The 23,715-nt window shown below is 38.4% G+C and overlaps 2 protein-coding genes, 1 long non-coding RNA gene and 3 gene segments (V, D, J or C); 5 read left to right on the forward strand and 1 right to left on the reverse strand.

The window, feature by feature from the left end:
- ccdc177 (coiled-coil domain containing 177) overlaps positions 1-23,715 on the reverse strand; it is a 160,090-nt gene that overhangs the window by 126,631 nt on the left and 9,744 nt on the right. The window lies entirely within an intron of this gene.
- LOC119504441 lies at positions 24-1,312 on the forward strand. The segment is given in 2 exon segments: positions 24-241; positions 446-1,312. Coding segments are annotated over 2 exon segments (510 nt in total).
- Positions 2,681-5,099, forward strand: LOC119474477. Its single transcript, XM_037746497.1, has 4 exons — positions 2,681-2,735; positions 2,871-3,260; positions 4,639-4,911; positions 5,053-5,099. Exons 1-4 carry the CDS (start codon positions 2,690-2,692, stop codon positions 5,097-5,099), a joined length of 756 nt encoding a protein of 251 aa, XP_037602425.1. The 5' UTR covers positions 2,681-2,689.
- LOC119504442 lies at positions 13,802-14,640 on the forward strand. The segment is given in 2 exon segments: positions 13,802-13,916; positions 14,121-14,640. Coding segments are annotated over 2 exon segments (510 nt in total).
- On the forward strand, positions 15,284-16,298 carry LOC119504455. The segment is given in 2 exon segments: positions 15,284-15,425; positions 15,745-16,298. Coding segments are annotated over 2 exon segments (381 nt in total).
- LOC119504463 lies at positions 22,015-22,720 on the forward strand. The gene is made up of 2 exons (XR_005210570.1): positions 22,015-22,212; positions 22,302-22,720. It is a non-coding gene; the product is annotated as an uncharacterized LOC119504463 (long non-coding RNA).

Consider the following 23,715-nt stretch of genomic DNA (forward strand, 5'->3'; position numbering starts at 1 on the left):
CATATTGGCCGGCCCTAGTTAACATGAGTTATAAGCACAATGGCACCACCCATCTAATGACTTGGGAGGGTTTACTCAAAGAGGAGGTTGGAAATACTCAGTAGTAGAACTGCTTCATTCAATGCAACAACAAACTGATGATCTTATTTTCTTCAAAATAACCAAACAAACACAAAAAAAGAAAAACACAAAATGCTCATTGTATTCTTTTGCATTACTTTTAACTCTATTCTGGTTTCAGGTAATGTCCTCACAATTATTTAAAGAACTTTGTTCAACAAAATCCATTTATCCATTTGCTTGTGTGCATCCAGTCTCACATGCTGCTGCTATTTCAGATGTTTTTGCATTATTTCACATTTCATATTATTCTGTTTTTCAGTTCATCAGTGTTTATGCTCATTGTTGTATTTTGTCTGATGCTTTGTTGATCCTTTTTCCACAGGTTCCTCTCTCAGTGACAAGGTTTACATGAGTCCAGCTGACATAATCAAACAACCTGAAGAAACAGCCACAATCAAATGCTCACACAGTATTGACAGCTATGATCGAATCCTCTGGTACAAGCAAACGAAGGACGGTCGACTACAGTTCCTGGGATACATGTTTAAAGAAAATCAAAACCTAGAGTCTTCTATTGTAGATGTGAAGATGGATGGGAATGCAGATAAAGACCAGACCTGCACATTAACAGTTGAAGGACTGAGCCAGAACAGCAGTGCAGTGTACTTCTGTGCTGCTAGGTTACACAGTGCTTCATATCTCTGCTGCTCAGTACAAAAACCTCCTCAGCACACATTGTTTAATCTCCACGTTGAAGCTCACAGCCCCTTGCACCTGTGTTCCTTCCTCTCATTAGGTGGCAGACAAGATGGTTATAATGGGAAGACGATGAGGAAGTATTAGACACCACCTAATGACTTCCTGTTTATTTGCTGATAATAACAATATTTGCTCAAAGTGGAGGTTGGAAAGACTCAGTAGAAAACACAATGATCCCCAGCAACAAGATTATGATCTTATATTCTTCAATATAACCAAAGAACTCAAAATAATCATCTTATTCCTAAGCATTATTTTTTAACATATCTGGTTTCAGGTAACGTCATCAAAATTATTTCAAATTTAGAATTTTCCACAAAATCTGTTGATATATTTGCTTGTGTACAACAGCCAGTTTATACTGCTGCTATTTCAGATGTTACTGGTTTTATGTTATTCAGTTTACTGGTGTTTATGCTATTTTGTCTGATGCTCTGTTGATCCTTTTTCCACAGGCTCCTCTCTCAGTGACCAAGTCGACCAGACTCCAGCTGACATGTTCAACAAACCCGAAGAAACATTCAAAATCAACTGTGCAACATTTAATAACACAAGATAACTTAACTGCTAATTTCTTCTCTGCTGCGAACAGCTGATCAGCTCGTAGCGCATCTTTCTGTCACTTGACCACACACTCGCTAAGAACACATACCAACTTAATATGTAAACATGTGGATACCTGACGGAACCGTAGGAAGACTGTTAAGCTCAATATCAACGCATCCAGGGGACGCACCCCTATTTTTTACCTGATAATGCTACACTGTGAACAACAAATCAGTGTTGAAATCGGCTTTGACAGTGGAGAGGCTGCTGCCCGAGGACAGTGGAGTGTATTTTTGTGCTGTGAGTCAACACAGTGATACAGGAGTCTCAGACAGCTGTACAAATACTCATGTGAATAGAAGATAACTGTCTCTTTGGTGGACTACAGAGGGAGCTCTAGACTAACACTGATACTGATATATGGTATGCTACAACAGCACTTACAGATTTTTGATAGCACTCATATTATGTGTGATATTAGTGGCTGTTTCAACATTTGGCTGAGAAATGTTTTTTACATGATTAATAATGTCAAAATGAATGTAATACCACATATTCTGTACTCTCTCCGAACATGTTTCTAGACATTTGTAGAGCTCTTATTTGATTTTGTTGTATCCTAATTAATGTTCCTGTTTCTACACTGTGTTTATTGCTAATTTCATTCTGCTTTAATTCCAATACATTTTCAAACCTATTCAAAAAAGGGAGAATGCTGGAAAAGCTCAATGTTATTTTAGTATGGAAGCTCATTCTTGACAATGGAAATGGTATCTTAACAAAATAATCTTAATTTAAGTAGGGCTGCAACTAACGTCTATTGGATTGATAAACGTTCTGCATGCACCATCGCACTGCAGAGTCGGCCAAAAACGGTAATGTCTCATCCTCGGTGATGGAAAAGGCAGAAGAATTGTCAGCGAGCCAGTAAATAGCGAAGCAGTCCGTTTCATTACTTTGTATTCATGTAATAAATATACAAATGTCAATTAGATGATAATCTGCGTTAGAAATTAATGAATAATCATGCGCTTATAGTGATCAATATGACCTGGACAGATGTGATCACTATAAGCGGTTTCCACTGTATTGTTAGGCCTGAGTTTCAGGGTTCATTTCAGGTCTTTGTTATCTTGTTTCCTGTCATAAGGTGGCAGTACAGTACAGTATGTCTGTGGTGTGTAGTGGCAGTTCAGGAAGAGGATTATACATTATGACACCACCCCCAAAAACAAGTGTGATTTCCTGATGGAGGGGGGTTATCCAGCGAGATTCAGTAGAGCTGCACAGTACAGTGGTGAAACACATAAAACACAACAAGATGATCGCTGTGTTCTGCATAGCCCTTAATGTCATACTGGTTTCAGGTAGTGCAACAAAAGTTTCAAAATATTTTTCACAGGTTTATCATCTAAAACTCCTGTTGAGAGTTATTTTATATTTATACCTCCTATTCATAGCTCATGATTGTATATTGTTTTTTGTTGATGCTTTTCCCACAGGTTCCTCTCTCAGTGACCAGGTCTACCAGACTCCACCTGATATGTACAACAAGCAAGAAGAAACAGCCACAATCAAATGCTCACACAGTATTGACAGCTATAATCGAATCCTCTGGTACAAGCAAACGAAGGACGGTCAACTAAAGCTCCTGGGATACATGTTAGACACTTTAGGACAGCCAGAGACTGGACTGGGTGTGAAGATGGAAGGAAGTGCAGCTAAAGACCAGACCTGCACATTAACAATTGAAAGACTCAATCTGAGCAGCAGTGCAGTGTACTTCTGTGCTGCTAGTCTACACAGTGCTTCATATCACTGCTCCTCAGTACAAAAACCTCCTCATCTCAGTATAACAGCTCACAGCCCCTCACACCTGCGTTTCTTCTTCAGTATATCATTACTCAGATCTTTATACTGAGTAGGGCTGCACGATTTTGAAAAAATATCGAATAGCAATTATTTTGACTGATATTACAATTGCCATATGATTAAAAAACATTAAAATGATTATGGTGTGATTTTTGCAGAGATCTGTACCAAACAAAGATGTTTTCTTAAACCTGTAGTGTATGATGTGCAGGCCAGGACATCTCTGCAGCATGACGATACTTAATTTAAAATTTTATTTTGACACACATTTTGCCTTTAACAAATATTGCAATTTCCTCTTCATCCTATGATTTGAAAATTGCAGTAGCCTATATTGCAAATTCTATACAATTTCGAAGAAATTGAGCAGCCCTAATACTGACCCAGTGGTGTGTAAATATTAGTTAACATAAGGGCTGGGCGATATGGCCTAAAACTTCTATCACGATATAGGTCATTTCATATCTCGATAACAATAATATCACAATATAGCGTGTTTTCTGGTAATAAATAAACAGTCTATATGAAAAACACACATGGAAAAGCCTATTTTTGTATACTCCTGTGTGAATTAAATTCTTGACAAATGAAAAGTACTGAATATTTTCTAATTTTAAGAACGTGAGTGCGGGCGGCTGGTCAGCTCAGTCGGTAGAGCGAGCGCCCATGTATCGCCAAGGCTCAGTCCTAGCAGCGGTGGACCCGGGTTCGAATCCGGCCTGTGGTCCTTTCCGCATGTCAATTCTCTCTCTCTCCCCCTTTCAACACTCTATCCACTGTCCTATCAATAAAATGCTTAAAAATGCCCCCAAAATATAACTTTAAAAAAAAAAAAGAACGTGAGTGCAAAATAAACACAACAGCTTTAAGTGAAACTATAGAGAAAAATAAAGAATATAGGGCTAGAAACGATATAGTAAAATATATACGACAGACATTTTGATATTACTTTGACGATATATATCGTCATATTGGCCAGCCCTAGTTAACCTGAGTTATACGCACAATGGCACCACCCACCTAATGACTTGGGAGGGTTTACTCAAAGAGGAGGTTGGAAATACTCAGTAGTAGAACTGCTTCATTCAATGCAACAACAAACTGATGATCTTATTTTCTTCAAAATAACCAAACAACACACAAAATGATGCTCATCGTATTCCTTTGCATTACTTTTAACTCTATTCTGGTTTCAGGTAATGTCCTCACAACTATTTAAAGAACTTTTTAACAAAATCCATTTATACATTGGCTTGTGTGCATCCAGTCTCACATGCTGCTGCTATTTCAGATGTTTTTGCATTATTTCACATTTCATATTATTCTGTTTTTCAGTTCACCAGTGTTTATGCTCATTGTTGTATTTTGTCTGATGCTTTGTTGATCCTTTTCCCACAGGTTCCTCTCTCAGTGACAAGGTTTACATGAGTCCAGCTGACATAATCAAACAACCTGAAGAAACTGCCACAATCAAATGCTCACACAGTATTGACAGCTATAATCAAATCCTATGGTACAAGCAAACGAAGAACGGTCAACTACAGCTCCTGGGATACATGTATAATGAAAATAAAAACCCAGAGCCTTCTATTGTAGATGTGAAGATGGATGGGAATGCAGCTAAAGACCAGACCTGCACATTAACAGTTGAAGGACTGAACCAGAACAGCAGTGCAGTGTACTTCTGTGCTGCTAGGTTACACAGTGCTTCATATCTCTGCTGCTCAGTACAAAAACCTCCTCAGCACACATTGTTTAATCTCCACGTTGAAGCTCACAGCCCCTTGCACCTGTGTTCCTTCCTCTCATTAGGTGGCAGACAAGATGGTTATAATGGGAAGACGATGAGGAAGTATTAGACACCACCTAATGACTTCCTGTTTATTTGCTGATAATAACAATATTTGCTCAAAGTGGAGGTTGGAAAGACTCAGTAGAAAACACAATGATCCCCAGCAACAACATTATGACCGTATATTCTTCAATATATCCAAAGAACACAAAATAATCATCTTATTCTTAAGCATTATTTTGTAACATATCTGGTTTCAGGTAACGTCATCAAAATTATTTCAAATTTAGAATTTTCCACAAAATCTGTTCATATATTTGCTTTTGTACAACAGCCAGTTTATACTGCTGCTATTTCAGATGTTACTGGTTTTATGTTATTCAGTTTACTGGTGTTTATGCTGTTTTGTCTGATGCTCTGTTGATCCTTTTTCCACAGGCTCCTCTCTCAGTGACCAAGTCGACCAGACTCCAGCTGACATGTTCAACAAACCTGAAGAAACATTCAAAATCAACGGTGCAACATTTAATAACACAAGATAACTTAACTGCTAATTTCTTCTCTGCTGCGAACAGCTGATCAGCTCGTAGTGCATCTTTCTGTCACTTGACCACACACTCGCTAAGAACACATACCAGCTTAATATGTCAACATGTGGATACCTGACGGTACCGTAGGAAGACTGTTAAGCTCAATATCAATGCATCCAGGGGACGCACCCCTATTTTTTACCTGATAATGCTACACTGTAAACAAATCAGTGTTGAAATCGGCTTTGACAGTGGAGAGGCTGCTGCCCGAGGACAGTGGAGTGTTTTTTTGTGCTGTGAGTCAACACAGTGATACAGGAGTCTCAGACAGCTGTACAAATACTCATGTGAATAGAAGATAACTGTCTCTTTGGTGGACCACAGAGGGAGCTCTGGACTAACACTGATACTGATATATGGTATGCTACAACAGCACTTACAGATTTTTGATAGCATTCATATTATGTGTGGTATTAGTGGCTGTTTCAACATTTGGCTGAGAAATGTTTTTTACATGATTAATAATGTAAAAATGAATGTAATACCACATATTCTGTACTCTCTCTGAACATGTTTCTAGACATTTGTAGAGCTCTTATTTGATTTTGTTGTATCCTAATTAATGTTCCTGTTTCTACACTGTGTTTATTGCTAATTTCATACTGCTTTAATTCCAATACATTTTCAAACCTATTCAAAAAAGGGAGAATGCTGGAAAAGCTCACTGTTATTTTAGTATGAAAGCTCATTCTTGACAAAGGAAATAGTATCTTGTCAAAATAATCTTAATTTAAGTAGGGCTGCAACCAACGTCAAGTGGATTGATAAACGTTCTGCATGCACGCTCGCACTGCAGAGTCGGCCAAAAACGGCAACGCCTCATCCTCAGTGATGGAAAAAGCAGAAGAATTGTCAGCGAGCCAGTAGATAGCGAAGCAGTCCGTTTCATTACTTTGTAATACATGAAATAAATATAAAATGTCAATTAGATGATAATCTGCATTAGAAATGACAACAAAAATTTGGTTATAAAAATCATCCGCTTATAGTAATCAATATGACCTGGACAGATGTGATCACTATAAGCAGTTTCCACTGTATTGTTAGGCCTGAGTTTCAGGGTTCATTTCAGGTCTTTGTTATCTTGTTTCCTGTCATAAGGTGGCAGTACAGTACAGTATGTCTGTGGTGTGTAGTGGCAGTTCAGGAAGAGGATTAAACATTATGACACCACCCCCAAAAACAAGTGTGATTTCCTGATGGAGGGGGGTTATCCAGCGAGATTCAGTAGAGCTGCACAGTACAGTGGTGAAACACATAAAACACAACAAGATGATCGCTGTCTTCTGCATAGCCCTTAATGTCATACTGGTTTCAGGTAGTGCAACAAAAGTTTCAAAATATTTTTCACAGGTTTACCATCTAAAACTCCTGTTGAGAGTTATTTTATATTTATGAGGACTCCTATTCATAGCTCATGATTGTATATTGTTTTTTGTTGATGCTTTTCCCACAGGTTCCTCTCTCAGTGACCAGGTCTACCAGACTCCACCTGATATGTACAACAAGCAAGAAGAAACAGCCACAATCAAATGCTCACACAGTATTGACAGCTATAATCGAATCCTCTGGTACAAGCAAACGAAGGACGGTCAACTACAGTTCCTGGGATACATGTTAACCACATCAGGAGCCCCAGAGACTGGACTGGATGTGAAGATAGAAGGAAGTGCAGCTAAAGACCAGACCTGCACATTAACAATTGAAGGACTCAATCTGAGCAGCAGTGCAGTGTACTTCTGTGCTGCTAGTCTACACAGTGCTTCATATCACTGCTCCTCAGTACAAAAACCTCCTCATCTCAGCATAACAGCTCACAGCCCCTCACACCTGCATTCCTTCCTCAGTATATCATTATTCAGATCGTTATACTGAGTAGGGCTGCACGATTGTGTAAAAATTGCAATTATTTTGACTGATATTGCAATTGTGATGTGATTTGCGATATTAGAGACTATGATCATTTTTGCATCATTATTCTCATTTTCATTGAAAAACATATTAAAATGATTATGGAGTGATTTTTGCAGGGATCTGTACCAAACAAAGAGGTTTTCTTAAGCCTGTAGAACATGATGGGCTGGGCAATATGATAATATAATGTTTGTATACTCCTGTGTGAATTAAATACTTGACAAATGAAAAGTATGTTTCTCATTTTAAGAACTAGAGTGCAAAATGAACATAACAGTTTTAAGTGAAATTATAGAGAAAAAATAAATAAATATAGGCCTAGCCTATACCGCGATAGAATCGATATAAAGAAATATATACAACAGACATTTTTAAATCGCTTTGTAGGGCTGTGTATTGGCAAGAATCTGGCGATGCGATACACATCATGATACAGGGGTTACGATTCAATATATTGCGATACTGTAAGCGAGGCGATATATTTAGATTTTTTAAATCTAATTTGAGGAAAACTGTCATAGTATAAAGAACACACCACCACATGCATAACATCTGAGTGAAAAAAAGTTAACTTTTTTTATGCAATCTTTGCATGTAAACTATTAATTAAAAAACAATACAGTGTTTTTGAGAATCAATACACTATCACAAAACATAATATTGTGATATACAATTTTATCAATATTTTGTTACACCCCTATCGTTTTGACAATATATATGGTCATATTGGCCGGCCCTAGTTAACATGAGTTATAAGCACAATGGCACCACCCATCTAATGACTTGGGAGGGTTTACTCAAAGAGGAGGTTGGAAATACTCAGTAGTATAACTGCTTCATTCAATGCAACAACAAACTGATGATCTTATTTTCTTCAAAATAACCAAACAAACACAAAAAAAGAAAAACACAAAATGCTCATTGTATTCTTTTGCATTACTTTTAACTCTATTCTGGTTTCAGGTAATGTCCTCACAACTATTTAAAGAACTTTGTTCAACAAAATCCATTTATACATTGGCTTGTGTGCATCCAGTCTCACATGCTGCTGCTATTTCAGATGTTTTTGCATTATTTCACATTTCATATTATTCTGTTTTTCAGTTCACCAGTGTTTATGCTCATTGTTGTATTTTGTCTGATGCTTTGTTGATCCTTTTCCCACAGGTTCCTCTCTCAGTGACAAGGTTTACATGAGTCCAGCTGACATAATCAAACAACCTGAAGAAACAGCCACAATCAAATGCTCACACAGTATTGACAGCTATAATCGAATCCTCTGGTACAAGCAAACGAAGGACGGTCAACTACAGTTCCTGGGATACATGTTTAAAGAAAATCAAAACCTAGAGCCTTCTATTGTAGATGTGAAGATGGATGGGAATGCAGATAAAGACCAGACCTGCACATTAACAGTTGAAGGACTGAGCCAGAACAGCAGTGCAGTGTACTTCTGTGCTGCTAGTTTACACAGTGCTTCATATCACTGCTGCTCAGTACAAAAACCTCCTCAGCACACATTGTTTAATCTCCACGTTGAAGCTCACAGCCCCTTGCACCTGTGTTCCTTCCTCTCATTAGGTGGCAGACAAGATGGTTATAATGGGAAGACGATGAGGAAGTATCAGACACCACCTAATGACTTCCTGTTTATTTGCTGATAATAACAATATTTGCTCAAAGTGGAGGTTGGAAAGACTCAGTAGAAAACACAATGATCCCCAGCAACAACATTATGACCGTATATTCTTCAATATAACCAAAGAACTCAAAATAATCATCTTATTCCTAAGCATTATTTTTTAACATATCTGGTTTCAGGTAACGTCATCAAAATTATTTCAAATTTAGAATTTTCCACAAAATCTGTTGATATATTTGCTTGTGTACAACAGCCAGTTTATACTGCTGCTATTTCAGATGTTACTGGTTTTATGTTATTCAGTTTACTGGTGTTTATGCTGTTTTGTCTGATGCTCTGTTGATCCTTTTTCCACAGGCTCCTCTCTCAGTGACCAAGTCGACCAGACTCCAGCTGACATGTTCAACAAACCTGAAGAAACATTCAAAATCAACTGTGCAACATTTAATAACACAAGATAACTTAACTGCTAATTTCTTCTCTGCTGCGAACAGCTGATCAGCTCGTAGCGCATCTTTCTGTCACTTGACCACACACTCGCTAAGAACACATACCAACTTAATATGTAAACATGTGGATACCTGACGGAACCGTAGGAAGACTGTTAAGCTCAATATCAATGCATCCAGGGGACGCACCCCTATTTTTTACCTGATAATGCTACACTGTGAACAACAAATCAGTGTTGAAATCGGCTTTGACAGTGGAGAGGCTGCTGCCCGAGGACAGTGGAGTGTATTTTTGTGCTGTGAGTCAACACAGTGATACAGGCGACTCAGACAGCTGTACAAATACTCATGTGAATAGAAGATAACTGTCTCTTTGGTGGACTACAGAGGGAGCTCTAGACTAACACTGATACTGATATGCTGCAACAGCATTTACAGATTTTTGATAGCATTCATATTATGTGTGATATTAGTGGCTGTTTCAACATTTTGGCTGAGAAATGTTTTTTACATGATTAATAATGTCAAAATGAATGTAATACCACATATTCTGTACTCTCTCCGAACATGTTTCTAGACATTTGTAGAGCTCTTATTTGATTTTGCTGTATCCTAATTAATGTTCCTGTTTCTACACTGTGTTTATTGCTAATTTCATTCTGCTTTAATTCCAATACATTTTGAAACCTATTCAAAAAAGGGAGAATGCTGGAAAAGCTCAATGTTATTTTAGTATGAAAGCTCATTCTTGACAATGGAAATAGTATCTGACAAAATAATCTTAATTTAAGTAGGGCTGCAACCAACGTCAAGTGGATTGATAAACGTTCTGCATGCACGCTCACACTGCAGAGTCGGACAAAAACGGCAATGCCTCATCCTCGGTGATGGAAAAGGCAGAAGAATTGTCAGTGATCAATATGACCTGGACAGATGTGATCACTATAAGCGGTTTCCACTGTATTGTTAGGCCTGAGTTTCAGGGTTCATTTCAGGTCTTTGTTATCTTGTTTCCTGTCATAAGGTGGCAGTACAGTACAGTATGTCTGTGGTGTGTAGTGGCAGTTCAGGAAGAGGATTAAACATTATGACACCACCCCCAAAAACAAGTGTGATTTCCTGATGGAGGGGGGTTATCCAGCGAGATTCAGTAGAGCTGCACAGTACAGTGGTGAAACACATAAAACACAACAAGATGATCGCTGTCTTCTGCATAGCCCTTAATGTCATACTGGTTTCAGGTAGTGCAACAAAAGTTTTCAAAATATTTTTCACAGGTTTATCATCTAAAACTCCTGTTGAGAGTTATTTTATATTTATGAGGACTCCTATTCATAGCTCATGACTGTATATTGTTTTTTGTTGATGCTTTTCCTACAGGTTCCTCTCTCAGTGACCAGGTCTACCAGACTCCACCTGATATGTACAACAAGCAAGAAGAAACAGCCACAATCAAATGCTCACACAGTATTGACAGCTACAATCAAATCCTCTGGTACAAGCAAATGAAGGACGGTCAACTACAGCTCCTAGGATACATGTTAGGCACTTCAGATAGCCCAGAGATTGGATTGGGTGTGAATATAGAAGGAAGTGCAGATAAAGATCAGACCTGCATATTAAAAATTGAAGTACTCAGTCTGAGCAGCAGTGCAGTGTACTTCTGTGCTGCTAGTCTACACAGTGCTTCATATCACTGCTCCTCAGTACAAAAACCTCCTCATCTCAGCATAACAGCTCACAGCCCCTCACAGCTGCGTTCCTTCCTCAGTATATCATTATTCAGATCTTTATCCTGAGTAGGGCTGCACAATTTTGAAAAAATATCGAATAGCAATTATTTTGACTGATATTACAATTGCCATATGATTAAAAAACATTAAAATGATTATGGTGTGATTTTTGCAGAGATCTGTCCCAAACAAAGATGTTTTCTTAAACCTGCAGAGTATGATGTGCAGGCCAGGACATCTCTGCAGCATGACGATACTTAATTTAAAATTGTATTTTGACACACATTTCGCCTTTAACAAATATTGCAATTTCCTCCTCATCCTGTGATTTGAAAATTGCAGTAGTCCATATTGAAAATTCGATAAATTTTCAAGTAATTGTGCAGCCCTAATACTGACCCAGTGGTGTGTAAATATTAGTTAACATAAGGGCTGGGCGATATGGCCTAAAACTTCTATCACGATGTAGGTCATTTCATATCTGGATAACAATAATATCACAATATAGCGTGTTTTCCAGTAATAAATAAACAGTCTATATGAAAAAAAAACACATGGAAAAGCCTGTTTTTGTATACTCCTGTGTGCATTAAATACTTGACAAATGAAAAGTACTGAATATTTTCTAATTTTAAGAACGTGAGTGCAAAATAAACTAAACAGTTTTAAGCGAAACTATAGAGAAAAATAAATGAATATAGGGCTAGAAACGATTTAGTAAAATATATACGACAGACATTTTGATATGACTTTGACGATATATATGTTCATATTGGCCAGCCCTAGTTAACATGAGTTGTATACGCAATGGAACCACCCACCTAATGACTTGGGAGGGTTTACTCAAAGAGGAGGTTGGAAATTCTCAGTAGTAGAACTGCTTCATTCAATGCAACAACAAACTGATGATCTTATTTTCTTCAAAATACCCAAACAAACACAAAAAAAGAAAAACACAAAATGCTCATTGTATTCTTTTGCATTACTTTTAACTCTATTCTGGTTTCAGGTAATGTCCTCACAACTATTTAAAGAACTTTGTTCAACAAAATCCATTTATACATTTGCTTGTGTGCATCCAGTCTCACATGCTGCTGCTATTTCAGATGTTTTTGCATTATTTCACATTTCATATTATTCCGTTTTTCAGTTCACCAGTGTTTATGCTCATTGTTGTATTTTGTCTGATGCTTTGTTGATCCTTTTTCCACAGGTTCCTCTCTCAGTGACCAGATTTACATGAGTCCAGCTGACATAATCAAACAACCTGAAGAAACAGCCACAATCAAATGCTCACACAGTATTGACAGCTATGATCGAATCCTCTGGTACAAGCAAACGAAGGACGGTCAACTAAAGCTCCTGGGATACATGTTAGACACTTTAGGACAGCCAGAGACTGGACTGGATGTGAAGATAGAAGGAAATGCAGCTAAAGACCAGACCTGCACATTAACAACTGAAGGACTCAGTCTGAGCAGCAGTGCAGTGTACTTCTGTGCTGCTAGTCTACACAGTGCTTCATATCACTGCTCCTCAGTACAAAAACCTCCTCATCTCAGTATAACAGCTCACAGCCCCTCACACCTGCATTCCTTCCTCAGTATATCATTATTCAGATCTTTATCCTGAGTAGGGCTGCACGATTTTGAAAAAATATCGAATAGCAATTATTTTGACTGATATTACAATTGCGATATGATTAAAAAACATTAAAATGATTATGGTGTGATTTTTGCAGAGATCTGTACCAAACAAAGATGTCTTCTTAAACCTGTAGAGTATGATGTGCAGGCCAGGACATCTCTTCAGCATGACAATATTTAATTTAAAATGGTATTTTGACACACATTTCGCCTTTAACAAATATTGCAATTTCCTCCTCATCCTGTGATTTGAAAATTGCAGTAGTCCATATTGAAAATTCGATAAAATTTCAAGTAATTGTGCAGCCCTAATACTGACCCAGTGGTGTGTAAATATTAGTTAACATAAGGGCTGGGCGATATGGCCTAAAACTTCTATCACAATATAGGTCATTTCATATCTCGATAACAATAATATCACAATATAGCGTGTTTTCTGGTAATAAATAAACAGTCTATATGAAAAAAAAACACATGGAAAAGCCTATTTCTGTATACTCCTGTGTGAATTAAATACTTGACAAATGAAAAGTACTGAATATTTTCTAATTTTAAAAACTTGAGCGCAAAATGAAAATAACAGTTTTAAGTGAAACTATAGAGAAAAATAAATGAATATAGGGCTAGAAACGATATAGTAAAATATATACGACAGACATTTTGATATGACTTTGACGATATATATCGTCATATTGGCCAGCCCTAGTTAACATGAGTTATATACGCAATGGCACCACCTAAAGACTTGGGAGGGTTTACTCAAAGAGGAGGTTGGAAATACTCAGTAGTAGAACTGCTTCATTCAATGCAACAACAAACTGATGAGCTTATTTTCTTCAAAATAACTAAACAACACACAAAATGCTCATCGTATTCCTTTGCATTACTTTTAACTCTATTCTGGTTTCAGGTAATGTCCTCACAACTATTTAAAGAACTTTGTTCAACAAAATCCACTTATACATTTCCTTGTGTGCATCCAGTCTCACATGCTGCTGCTATTTCAGATGTTTTTGCATTATTTCACATTTCATATTATTCTGTTTTTCAGTTCACCAGTGTTTATGCTCAATGTTGTATTTTGTCTGATGCTTTGTTGATCCTTTTCCCACAGGTTCCTCTCTCAGTGACAAGGTTTACATGAGTCCAGCTGACATAATCAAACAACCTGAAGAAACAGCCAAAATCAAATGTTCACACAGTATTGACACCTATGATCGAGTCCTCTGGTACAAGCAAACGAAGGACGGTCAACTACAGTTCCTGGGATACATGTATCAAGACAATAAAAACCTAGAGCCTTCTATTGTAGATGTGAAGATGGATGGGAATGCAGCTAAAGACCAGACCTGCACATTAACAGTTGAAGGACTGAGCCAGAACAGCAGTGCAGTGTACTTCTGTGCTGCTAGTTTACACAGTGCTTCATATCTCTGCTGCTCAGTACAAAAACCTCCTCAGCACACATTGTTTAATCTCCACGTTGAAGCTCAAAGCCCCTTGCACCTGTGTTCCTTCCTCTCATTAGGTGGCAGACAAGATGGTTATAATGTTAAGACGATGAGGAAGCACTAGACACCACCTAATGACTTCCTGTTTATTTGCTGATAATAACAATATTTGCTCAAAGTGGAGGTTGGAAAGACTCAGTAGAAAACACAATGATCCCCAGCAACAAGATTATGACCGTATATTCTTCAATATAATCAAAGAACACAAAATAATCATCTTATTCCTAAGCATTATTTTTTTAACATATCTGGTTTCAGGTAACGTCATCAAAATTATTTCAAATTTAGAATTTTCCACAAAATCTGTTGATATATTTGCTTGTGTACAACAGCCAGTTTATACTGCTGCTATTTCAGATGTTACTGGTTTTATGTTATTCAGTTTACTGGTGTTTATGCTATTTTATCTGATGCTCTGTTGATCATTTTTCCACAGGCTCCTCTCTCAGTGACCAAGTCGACCAGACTCCAGCTAAAATGTTCAACGCATCCGGGGGACGCACCCCTATTTTTGTACCTGATAATGCTACTCTGTGAACTACAAATCAGTGTTGAAATCGGCAGGACGAGAGCTAAATGGGACGTACCATTGATTTACATTATGATGTGTTCATGCTCTATCTCAGTAAAGATGAGTATTGGGAGAAGGTAAACTATAACGTTATAAAGTATTCAAATATAATCTTGTAAAATGTAGTTTTTGTGGAGAATGTTGAATAAATCCAGTTGTTTGAAGGAGATGTGGGAGGTCCTCTCTGCAGAGCAATGTCTTTAACCTCCCACCTCCCGTTATAAAAAGCAGCCTCAGATACTCATCACATCTGCTGTGGCTGCTTCTCGTGTTAACAGGATCACTATGACGACTCAAGTTCTCATCACATTTGTAGTCTCGTCTCTGTGGCTTCAAGGTACAAGGATAAAGATTTACATGTTTGTACAGTGTAGGTTTTATTGTTATCTAGTGTATTTACTAACATGGAAACGTATGCTGATGGAGACCTGCATGCAGCTGACTATAAAACAAGGCTGACAATATTTCAGTAACTGGACTTAAGTAAAATATTTGAATGTTTTTTCACTGTTTTTGTCTACATGTGATTCATAAAGAAAATTACTTCTAGCATTTAAAAAAAATCCTCAACAGGAAAATATTGACTTAATAGTTAAAACATTAACATTTTACACCCAGTAAATTAATAAAAATGTAACTTTTTTTTCTCCAAACAGGTCACTGCCAGGATGTGACCCAATACCCTGAAATCAGTTGGAGTTATGTTTTCAAATCTGCAGAGATAAACTGCAACCACAACAAAGATGCTGGTCATAACCAGATGTACTGGTACAGACAGCGTCCAGGGGAGACCATGACCCTCATAGTCTACACAGTTTATGGTGGACAGCCAGACTATGGGGGGGTCTCTCAAACCAAATATTCAGCAATCAAAGACAAAATAGAGAGCGGGGCTCTTACTGTGAAAGACTTGCAGCCTGATGACAGCGGTGTGTATTTTTGTGCCGTCAGTAAACACAGTGATGTGAGAAGTATGAGCGGCTGAACAAAAACTGGTTGACAATACATTTGGTGAGTGTATTAGAGACCAAGTGTTGGTTGTTATATCTGTCCAGTAGGTGGAGCTGGAGCTTCAGAAATACTCTCCAGTTAAACACAGGCAGCACTGTGAAATATGATGTAGCTGGTATAGATTTGACAGGAAGGTGTTGATAAAGAGTCTACAGTAAACAGAGACACTCAGTGATCTGTGTTCATTCAGACAGGAGGACAACATGTCAACACTATTCCTTTTATCTTGGATCATTGGTAATCACTGCATTCATTCAGGAATAATAACTTTATCTACAGTTTCTACACGGTTCACTCATTCTCTCTCTTTCTAGGTGTTTGTCTGGGTGTTGAAGTCCACCAAACTCCTCCAGAACTTCTCAGAAGACCCGGAGACAAAGTCCAGCTGGTCTGCAGCCATGAAAAGACCGACTACACACAGATGTACTGGTATCAAAAATCCCCTGGAGACCTAGCTCTGAAACGCATCGGACATGTGTATTACGGCACCATAGAGCATGAGGAGTCTTTCAAAGAACATTTTAATATCACTGGAGATATGAGTGGAAGCACAGCAAAGAACGGTTCTCTGTTTATAAGCAACCTAAAGGCTCCTGAGCACAGTGCAGTGTACTACTGTGCAGCTAGCTATGCACACTGACTGTAGATCCCCTCTCCGTTATACCAAAACCAACTGTTATCAACATCTATGGTTTTGAATTTGAACGTGAACAGACTCCTCCCAGACAGCTGCTCTTGATTTGATGCCATGTCTGTGTGTCAGCCCGTATACAGTGATGCTGTTTCATCTTCACTTCCCTTTTCAGACCTCAGTAGACGCATCAGTCAGTTCCTCACAGTGACAGTCAAGTTGATCTGATTGTCATTAACATAACCTCTAAACTCTGACACATAGTTTGGCATGTTATCTAAAGGCGTTTGACTAACGGTTTTATTTTGAGGGAGTCAAAATGATCCGTTTTCTCCTTTTTTGTTGCCTCTTAGGTAATAACTTAAAATACAATTAGCTCCTATGAATGTGGAAATTGTTTGCTTTTAAATTAATGCTTTCTTTCTTTTCTCTCTCTGTCCAGGTGTTAGTCTGAGTCTTGATGTCCGTCAGTCTCCCTCTGAACTCATCACAAAACCTGGAGACAAAGTGCTGATTTTCTGCAGCCATGATAAAACTGACTACAGGGTGATACTCTGGTACCAGCGGACACCTGGAGACACAGCTATGAAACTCATTGGATATTTGAATTACCAAGATGTCACAATGGAAGGGCCATATAAAGAACATTTCAATATGTCTGGAAATTTGGGAGGGGATGCAGTAAAGAACGGCTCTCTAATCATCGAGGTCATTGGACGTGAGCAGGGAGCAGTTTACTACTGTGCAGCTAGCAAAGCACGCTGACATAAAACCCCTCTGAACTTTACAAAAACTCAACACAACTCTTTATTATCAGTGGTTTTGGATAAGACGAGCTCCCAAACACCTGCTCTGTGGTTGTATTTTGGTTTGATGCAATGACATCAACATTGACTAATGCAACTCTATTTCTATCGTTTAGCTTCAGTTTAATTTAACGTTATTGAAGCACAATCTATACAACGAGGAAAGAAACATAATAATATAAATTTGATAAGCAAAAATAAGTGAAGCCACTCCTCCCTTCCACAGCGTTTGTTTCCTCAACTTGAGAAACCACTTATGTCAGAGGCTATCCTCCAGCCATTACACAAGCTTTTCTGCCACCAGGAGTCGCACAGACGCATTCTCATCACTACTTCATCTAAACGCAGTAAGGCATCCGAGGGCAATGTCAATGCTCGTGAAATAATGCATTTCATAAATCCTATAGACACTGTCACTGTGCTGTCTAAGCCAGGGTTTACGGGCGGCTGTGGCTCAGAGGGTAGAGCAGGTTGTCCACCAATCGGTAGGTCGGTGGTTTGATCCCCGGCTGCTCCAGGTCACATGTCGATGTGTCCTTGAGCAAGACACTTAACCACAAATTGCTCCCGAAGGCATAGCCATCGGTGTGTGAATGATTATTAAGATTAGATCCTAATGGGCAAAGTTGGCACCTTAGCAGAAGACTAGAAAATTGCTATATAAGTCCAAGTCCATTTACCATTAGCCGGTAGCCATATGTCCGGTAGTTGTACTATATGGCTATAATTCTGCAATATTAACGGTTATATCGGTCGTCAAAATAAAAGTCTAGCGTAAACCCTGGTCTAAGTAACCATAAATATATCTAAGTAACCATAAATATGTTAAGCACATACTGTAGGTGTAGATATTCAGCCAATGTTTATTTTATCATTGTTTGTTTTGTAGCCCATCAATGCATCTATTTCGCATTGCAGTGTGTTGACCGTTAATGCAGTGCAGAAATATTAAACATGATTCTTTACTCAGGGGGAAAACTCCTCCCAGTAAGCTGCATTTACTTTGACGTTTTCATCATCACTTCCCTTTCCTCTTCCTTAAACCTCAGTCATCTCAGTGGAGCCATTAGTTGATTCTCATCACAAACAGTGACAACCAGTGTGATCAGAGACTGACATCCACAAAAATCTGTCACACATTTCATATGTGATCTAAAGACTTAAAAACTATCCTCTATGTTGATGAAGACAAAAATGATCTGCCTTGTGGTTTTCTGCTGCCTGTCAGGTAATAACTTGAAAAAGTGGACATGCTTTTATTTTAATTTACTATCTATCACAACGTTAATAACTTCTCTTTCTCTACGCAGGTGTCTGTTTGGGTCTAGATGTCCGTCAGTCTCCCTCTGAACTCATCACAAAACCTGGAGACAAAGTGCAGATCTTCTGCAGCCATGATAAAACTGACTACAGGTTAATGCTCTGGTACCAGCGGTCACCTGGAGACACAGCTATGAAACTCATTGGATATTTGTCCTTTAAAGATGTCATAATGGAAGAGCCATATAAAAAGGATTTTAATATGTCTGGAGATTTGGGTGGAAATACAGCAAAGAATGGCTCTCTTGTATTCCAGCCATCTGGATTTGAGTACAACGTGTATTACTGTGCAGCCAGCTTAGCACAGTGACTGCTCTTTCTTTCTCCTTCATACAAAAACTACTCTAACCTTTATCAACAATTATGGCTTTGAATTACAGCTTGAACAGGCTCCTCCCAGCCAGCTGCTCTTGATTTGATGCCATGTCTGTGTGTCAGCCCGTATACAGTGATGCTGTTTCATCTTCACTTCCCTTTTCAGACCTCAGTAGACGCATCAGTCAGTTGCTCACAGTGACCTTCAGGTTGATCTGATTGTCATTAACATAACCTCTAAACTCTGACACATAGTTTGGCATGTTATCCAAAGGTTTTTGAGTAACTGTTTTATTTTGAGGAAGTCAAAATGATCCGTTTTCTCCTTTTTTGTTGCCTCTTAGGTAATAACTTCAAATACAATTAGCTCCCATGAATGTGGAAATAGTTTGCTTTTAAATTAATGATTTCTTTCTTTTCTCTCTCTGTCCAGGTGTTTGTCTGAGTCTAGATGTCCATCAGTCTCCCTCTGATGTCATCAAAAAACCTGGAGACAAAGTGCAGATTTCCTGCAGCTATGATAAAACTGACTACAGGGTGATGCTCTGGTACCAGCGGTCACCTGGAGACACAGCTATGAAACTCATCGGATACTTGAATTACCAAGATGTCACAATGGAAGGGCCATATAAAGAGCATTTCAATATGTCTGGAGATTTGCGGGTGAACACAGTCAAGACCGGCTCTCTAATCATCCAAGTCATTGGACGTGAGCAAGGAGCAGTTTACTACTGTGCAGCTAGCAAAGCACGCTGACAAAAATCCCCTCTGAACTTTACAAAAACTCTGAACACCTCTTTATCATCAGTGGTTTTGGATAAGACGAGCTCACAAACACCTGCTCTGTGGTTGTATTTTGGTTTGACGCAATCACATCAACATTAACTAATGCAACTCTATTTCTATCTTTTAGCTTCAATTTAATTTAACTATAAGGAAGTTATTTACGCACAATTTATATAATCAGGAAAAGGGGTGGGATGGGGGACAGAGGATGTTAAAAAAAAAAGTCAACAGTATTATGCCACATAGAAGTGATCTAATTTGAGCTGCATTTCAGCACTGTATGTCAAGATGGTCTAGTCATTAATAAGAAGTAAAAATGTATTAATAAATTAAAATAAATTCAGAAAGTGTATAAGAGCATAGAACATGACAATACCACATTAAGACACTAAGACCTTGAGGAACACCATAAAGCCATGCTGTGATTTGCTTCAAAAACCTTTGACATTTAGAGATATCTGCAAGAATTGCATTTTTCAGCGATTGAATAGCGAGCACTTCTGTTGTGGAAACTGCTCAGAAACTTTTTGACCTATTGCCAGTCTAGCTAGGAAAGCCATCCATCCTCTGAATGCTCTAGGTCTCTAGTTTGTGGTTATAAAGTTTCATGAGGCTGTGATTATCCTAGAGGTCACCACAGGTCATTTTATACAGTGAGGTCAAGTTACAAAAATGGTCTCACTACAATGAAAATGGCTGTTATAGGGACTAACATCATCACACATGAATACAGTTGGGCTCATTGGATCCACAACTGTCTCAGATTTACAGTGATACCCAATTTATGTAATTTCAAGACTGGTTAGGGATCCCAGTATGCAGAAATATTCAAATACACCATTTTAGTATTAAAAAAAACTGCATGATTTTTGCCCCAAAAGTGGGCATGTCTGGAAAGGGGAGACTTGTGGGTACCCAGAGAACCCATTTGCGTTCACATATCTTGAGGTCAGAGGTCAAGGGACCCATTTGAAAATGTAGGGCAACTTCATAGCGTTATTTAGCCAACATGTTGTCTTTCCTGCCACCAGGAGTCGCACAGATGCATTCTTATTACTACTTAATCTAAATGCAGTAAAGCATCCGAGGGTAGGATCAATGCTCCTATAGAGCATCACTTTGTTGTCTACGTAACCATAATCTGTTAAACACACAGGTGTACATACTCAACCGAAGTTTATTTTTTATCTGTCACATTGTTTGTTTTGAAACCCCTCAATAAATCTGTTAATGCAGTGCTACAAGTCACAGAAATAAAACTCCTCCCAGTAAGCTGCATTTACTTTGACGTTTTCATCATCACTTCCCTTTCCTCTTCCTTAAACCTCAGTCATCTCAGTGGAGCCATTAGTTGATTCTCATCACAAACAGTGACAACCAGTGTGATCAGAGACTGACATCCACAAAAATCTGTCACACATTTCATATGTGATCCAAAGACTTAAAAACTATCCTCTATATTGACAAAGAAAAAAATGATCTGCCTTGTGGTTTTCTGCTGCCTGTCAGGTAATAACTTGAAAAAGTGGACATGCTTTTATTTGAATTTACTATCTATCACAACGTAAATTACTTCTCTTTCTCTACCCAGGTGTCTGTTTGGGTCTTGAAGTCCGTCAGTCTTCCTCTGATCTCATCATAAAATCTGGAGACAAAGTGCAGATCTTCTGCAGCCATGATAAAACTGACTACAGGTTAATGTACTGGTACCAGCGGCCACCTGGAGACACAGCTATGAAACTCATTGGATATTTGTACTTTAAAGATGTCACAATGGAAGAGTCATATACAGAACATTTCAATATCACTGGAGATATGGGTGGCAATACAGCAAAGAATGGCTCTCTTATATTCCAGCCATCTGGATTTGAACACAACGTGTATTACTGTGCAGCCAGCTTAGCACAGTGTGACTGCTCTTTCTTTCTCCTTCATACAAAAACTATTCTAACCTTTATCAACAATTATGGCTTTGAATTACAGCTTGAACAGGCTCCTCCCAGCCAGCTGCTCTTGATTTGATGCTGTAGATTGCTATTTAAACACTTCCCTTTCCTTTTTCTAACCTCAGTCAACTCAGCAGAAGCATCAGGTGATTCATATAATGGTTTGAGTCAGTGTGATCTGATCCCGACAACTTAAAACCCTAAAACCCTTCGACACACAGATTGGCATCTCAGGATTTTTGAGTACCTTTAAGGTTTATACTGGCGAAGTAAAAATGATCTGGTTTCTCTTTTTCTGTTGGCTAGCAGGTAATAACTTGTTGAAATACAGTAAGCTCCTCTGAATAATATGTTTTCATTTTAAATGAACGAGTTCTTTATTCTCTTTCTTTGTCCAGGTGTTAGTCTGGGTCTAGATGTCCGTCAGTCTTCCTCTGAACTCATCACAACACCTGGAGACAAAGTGCAGATTTTCTGCAGCCATGATAAAACTGACTACAGGGTGATACTCTGGTACCAGCGGTCACCTGGAGACACAGCTATGAAACTCATTGGATATTTGTCCCATACAGATGTCACAATGGAAGAGCCATATAAAGAGGATTTTGATATGTCTGGAGATTTGACAGGAAGTACAGCAAAGAATGGCTCTCTTATAGTCAACCTTGTAAAACAAGAGCACGGTGCAGTTTACTACTGTGCAGCCAGAGAAGCACACTGACAAAAACCCCCTCTGAACTTTACAAAAACTCTGCACCATCTTTTCTCATCAGTGGTTTATAATAAGACATGGAATAAACTGCTCCCAGACACCTGCTATTGTGGTTGTACTTTGGTTTGTTGCAATCACATCATCATCAGCTAATACAGCTGTGTTTCTCTTTTATTAGTTTATTCTATTTAAACCAGACAAGTACAATTTCTAAAATATAATGCCTAAAGTAGGGCTGTCAATCGATTAAAATATTTGATCGCATGATTATCCTTAGTTAATCATGATTAATCGCAAATGAAGCACACATATTTTAATCTGTTCAAAATGTACCTTAAAGGGAGATTTGTCAAGTATTTAATACTCTTATCAACATGGGAGTGGGCAAATATGCTGCTTTATGCAAATGTATGTATATATTTATTATTGGAAATCAATTAATAACAACACTGACAAATATTGTCCAGAAACCCTCACAGGTACTGCATTTAGCATAAATGATATGCTCAAATCATAACATGGCAAACTGCAACCCAACAGGCAACAACAGCTGTCAGTGTGTCAGTGTGCTGACTTGACTATGACTTGCCCCAAACTGCATGTGATTATCATAAAGTGGGCATGTCTGTAAAGGGGAGACTCGTGGGTACCCATAGAACCCATTTTCATTCACATATCTTGAGGTCAGAGGTCAAGGGACCCCTTTGAATATGGCCATGACAGTTTTTCCTCGCCAAAATTTAACACAAGTTTTATTTTTAGAGCGTTATTTAACCTCCTTCACGACAAGCTAGTATAACATGGTTGGTACCAATGGATTTCTTAGGTTTTCAAGTTTCATATGATGCCAGTATCTTCACTCTAGCCCTCCTCCCATTGCTCAGGAAATGACAGAAAGGCAGATTTTTCCTCCTAAAAGACAAACAGACTGAATGAAAGAAAGTTTCTAGGTGTAAACCTCTGCTCTGATTTCTCTACATCACTTCCTGTCCCTCCTTCTGATCCACAAAGCTCTGAAGAGATCCCAGTTGGTTCTTCACATTCAACATGACGCCATCTCATCTTGTTGTTTCCATCATCACTGTGTTCTGGATTAAACG

This window comes from Sebastes umbrosus, chromosome 16 (assembly GCF_015220745.1).
Source record: "Sebastes umbrosus isolate fSebUmb1 chromosome 16, fSebUmb1.pri, whole genome shotgun sequence".
NCBI lineage: Eukaryota > Metazoa > Chordata > Actinopteri > Perciformes > Sebastidae > Sebastes > Sebastes umbrosus.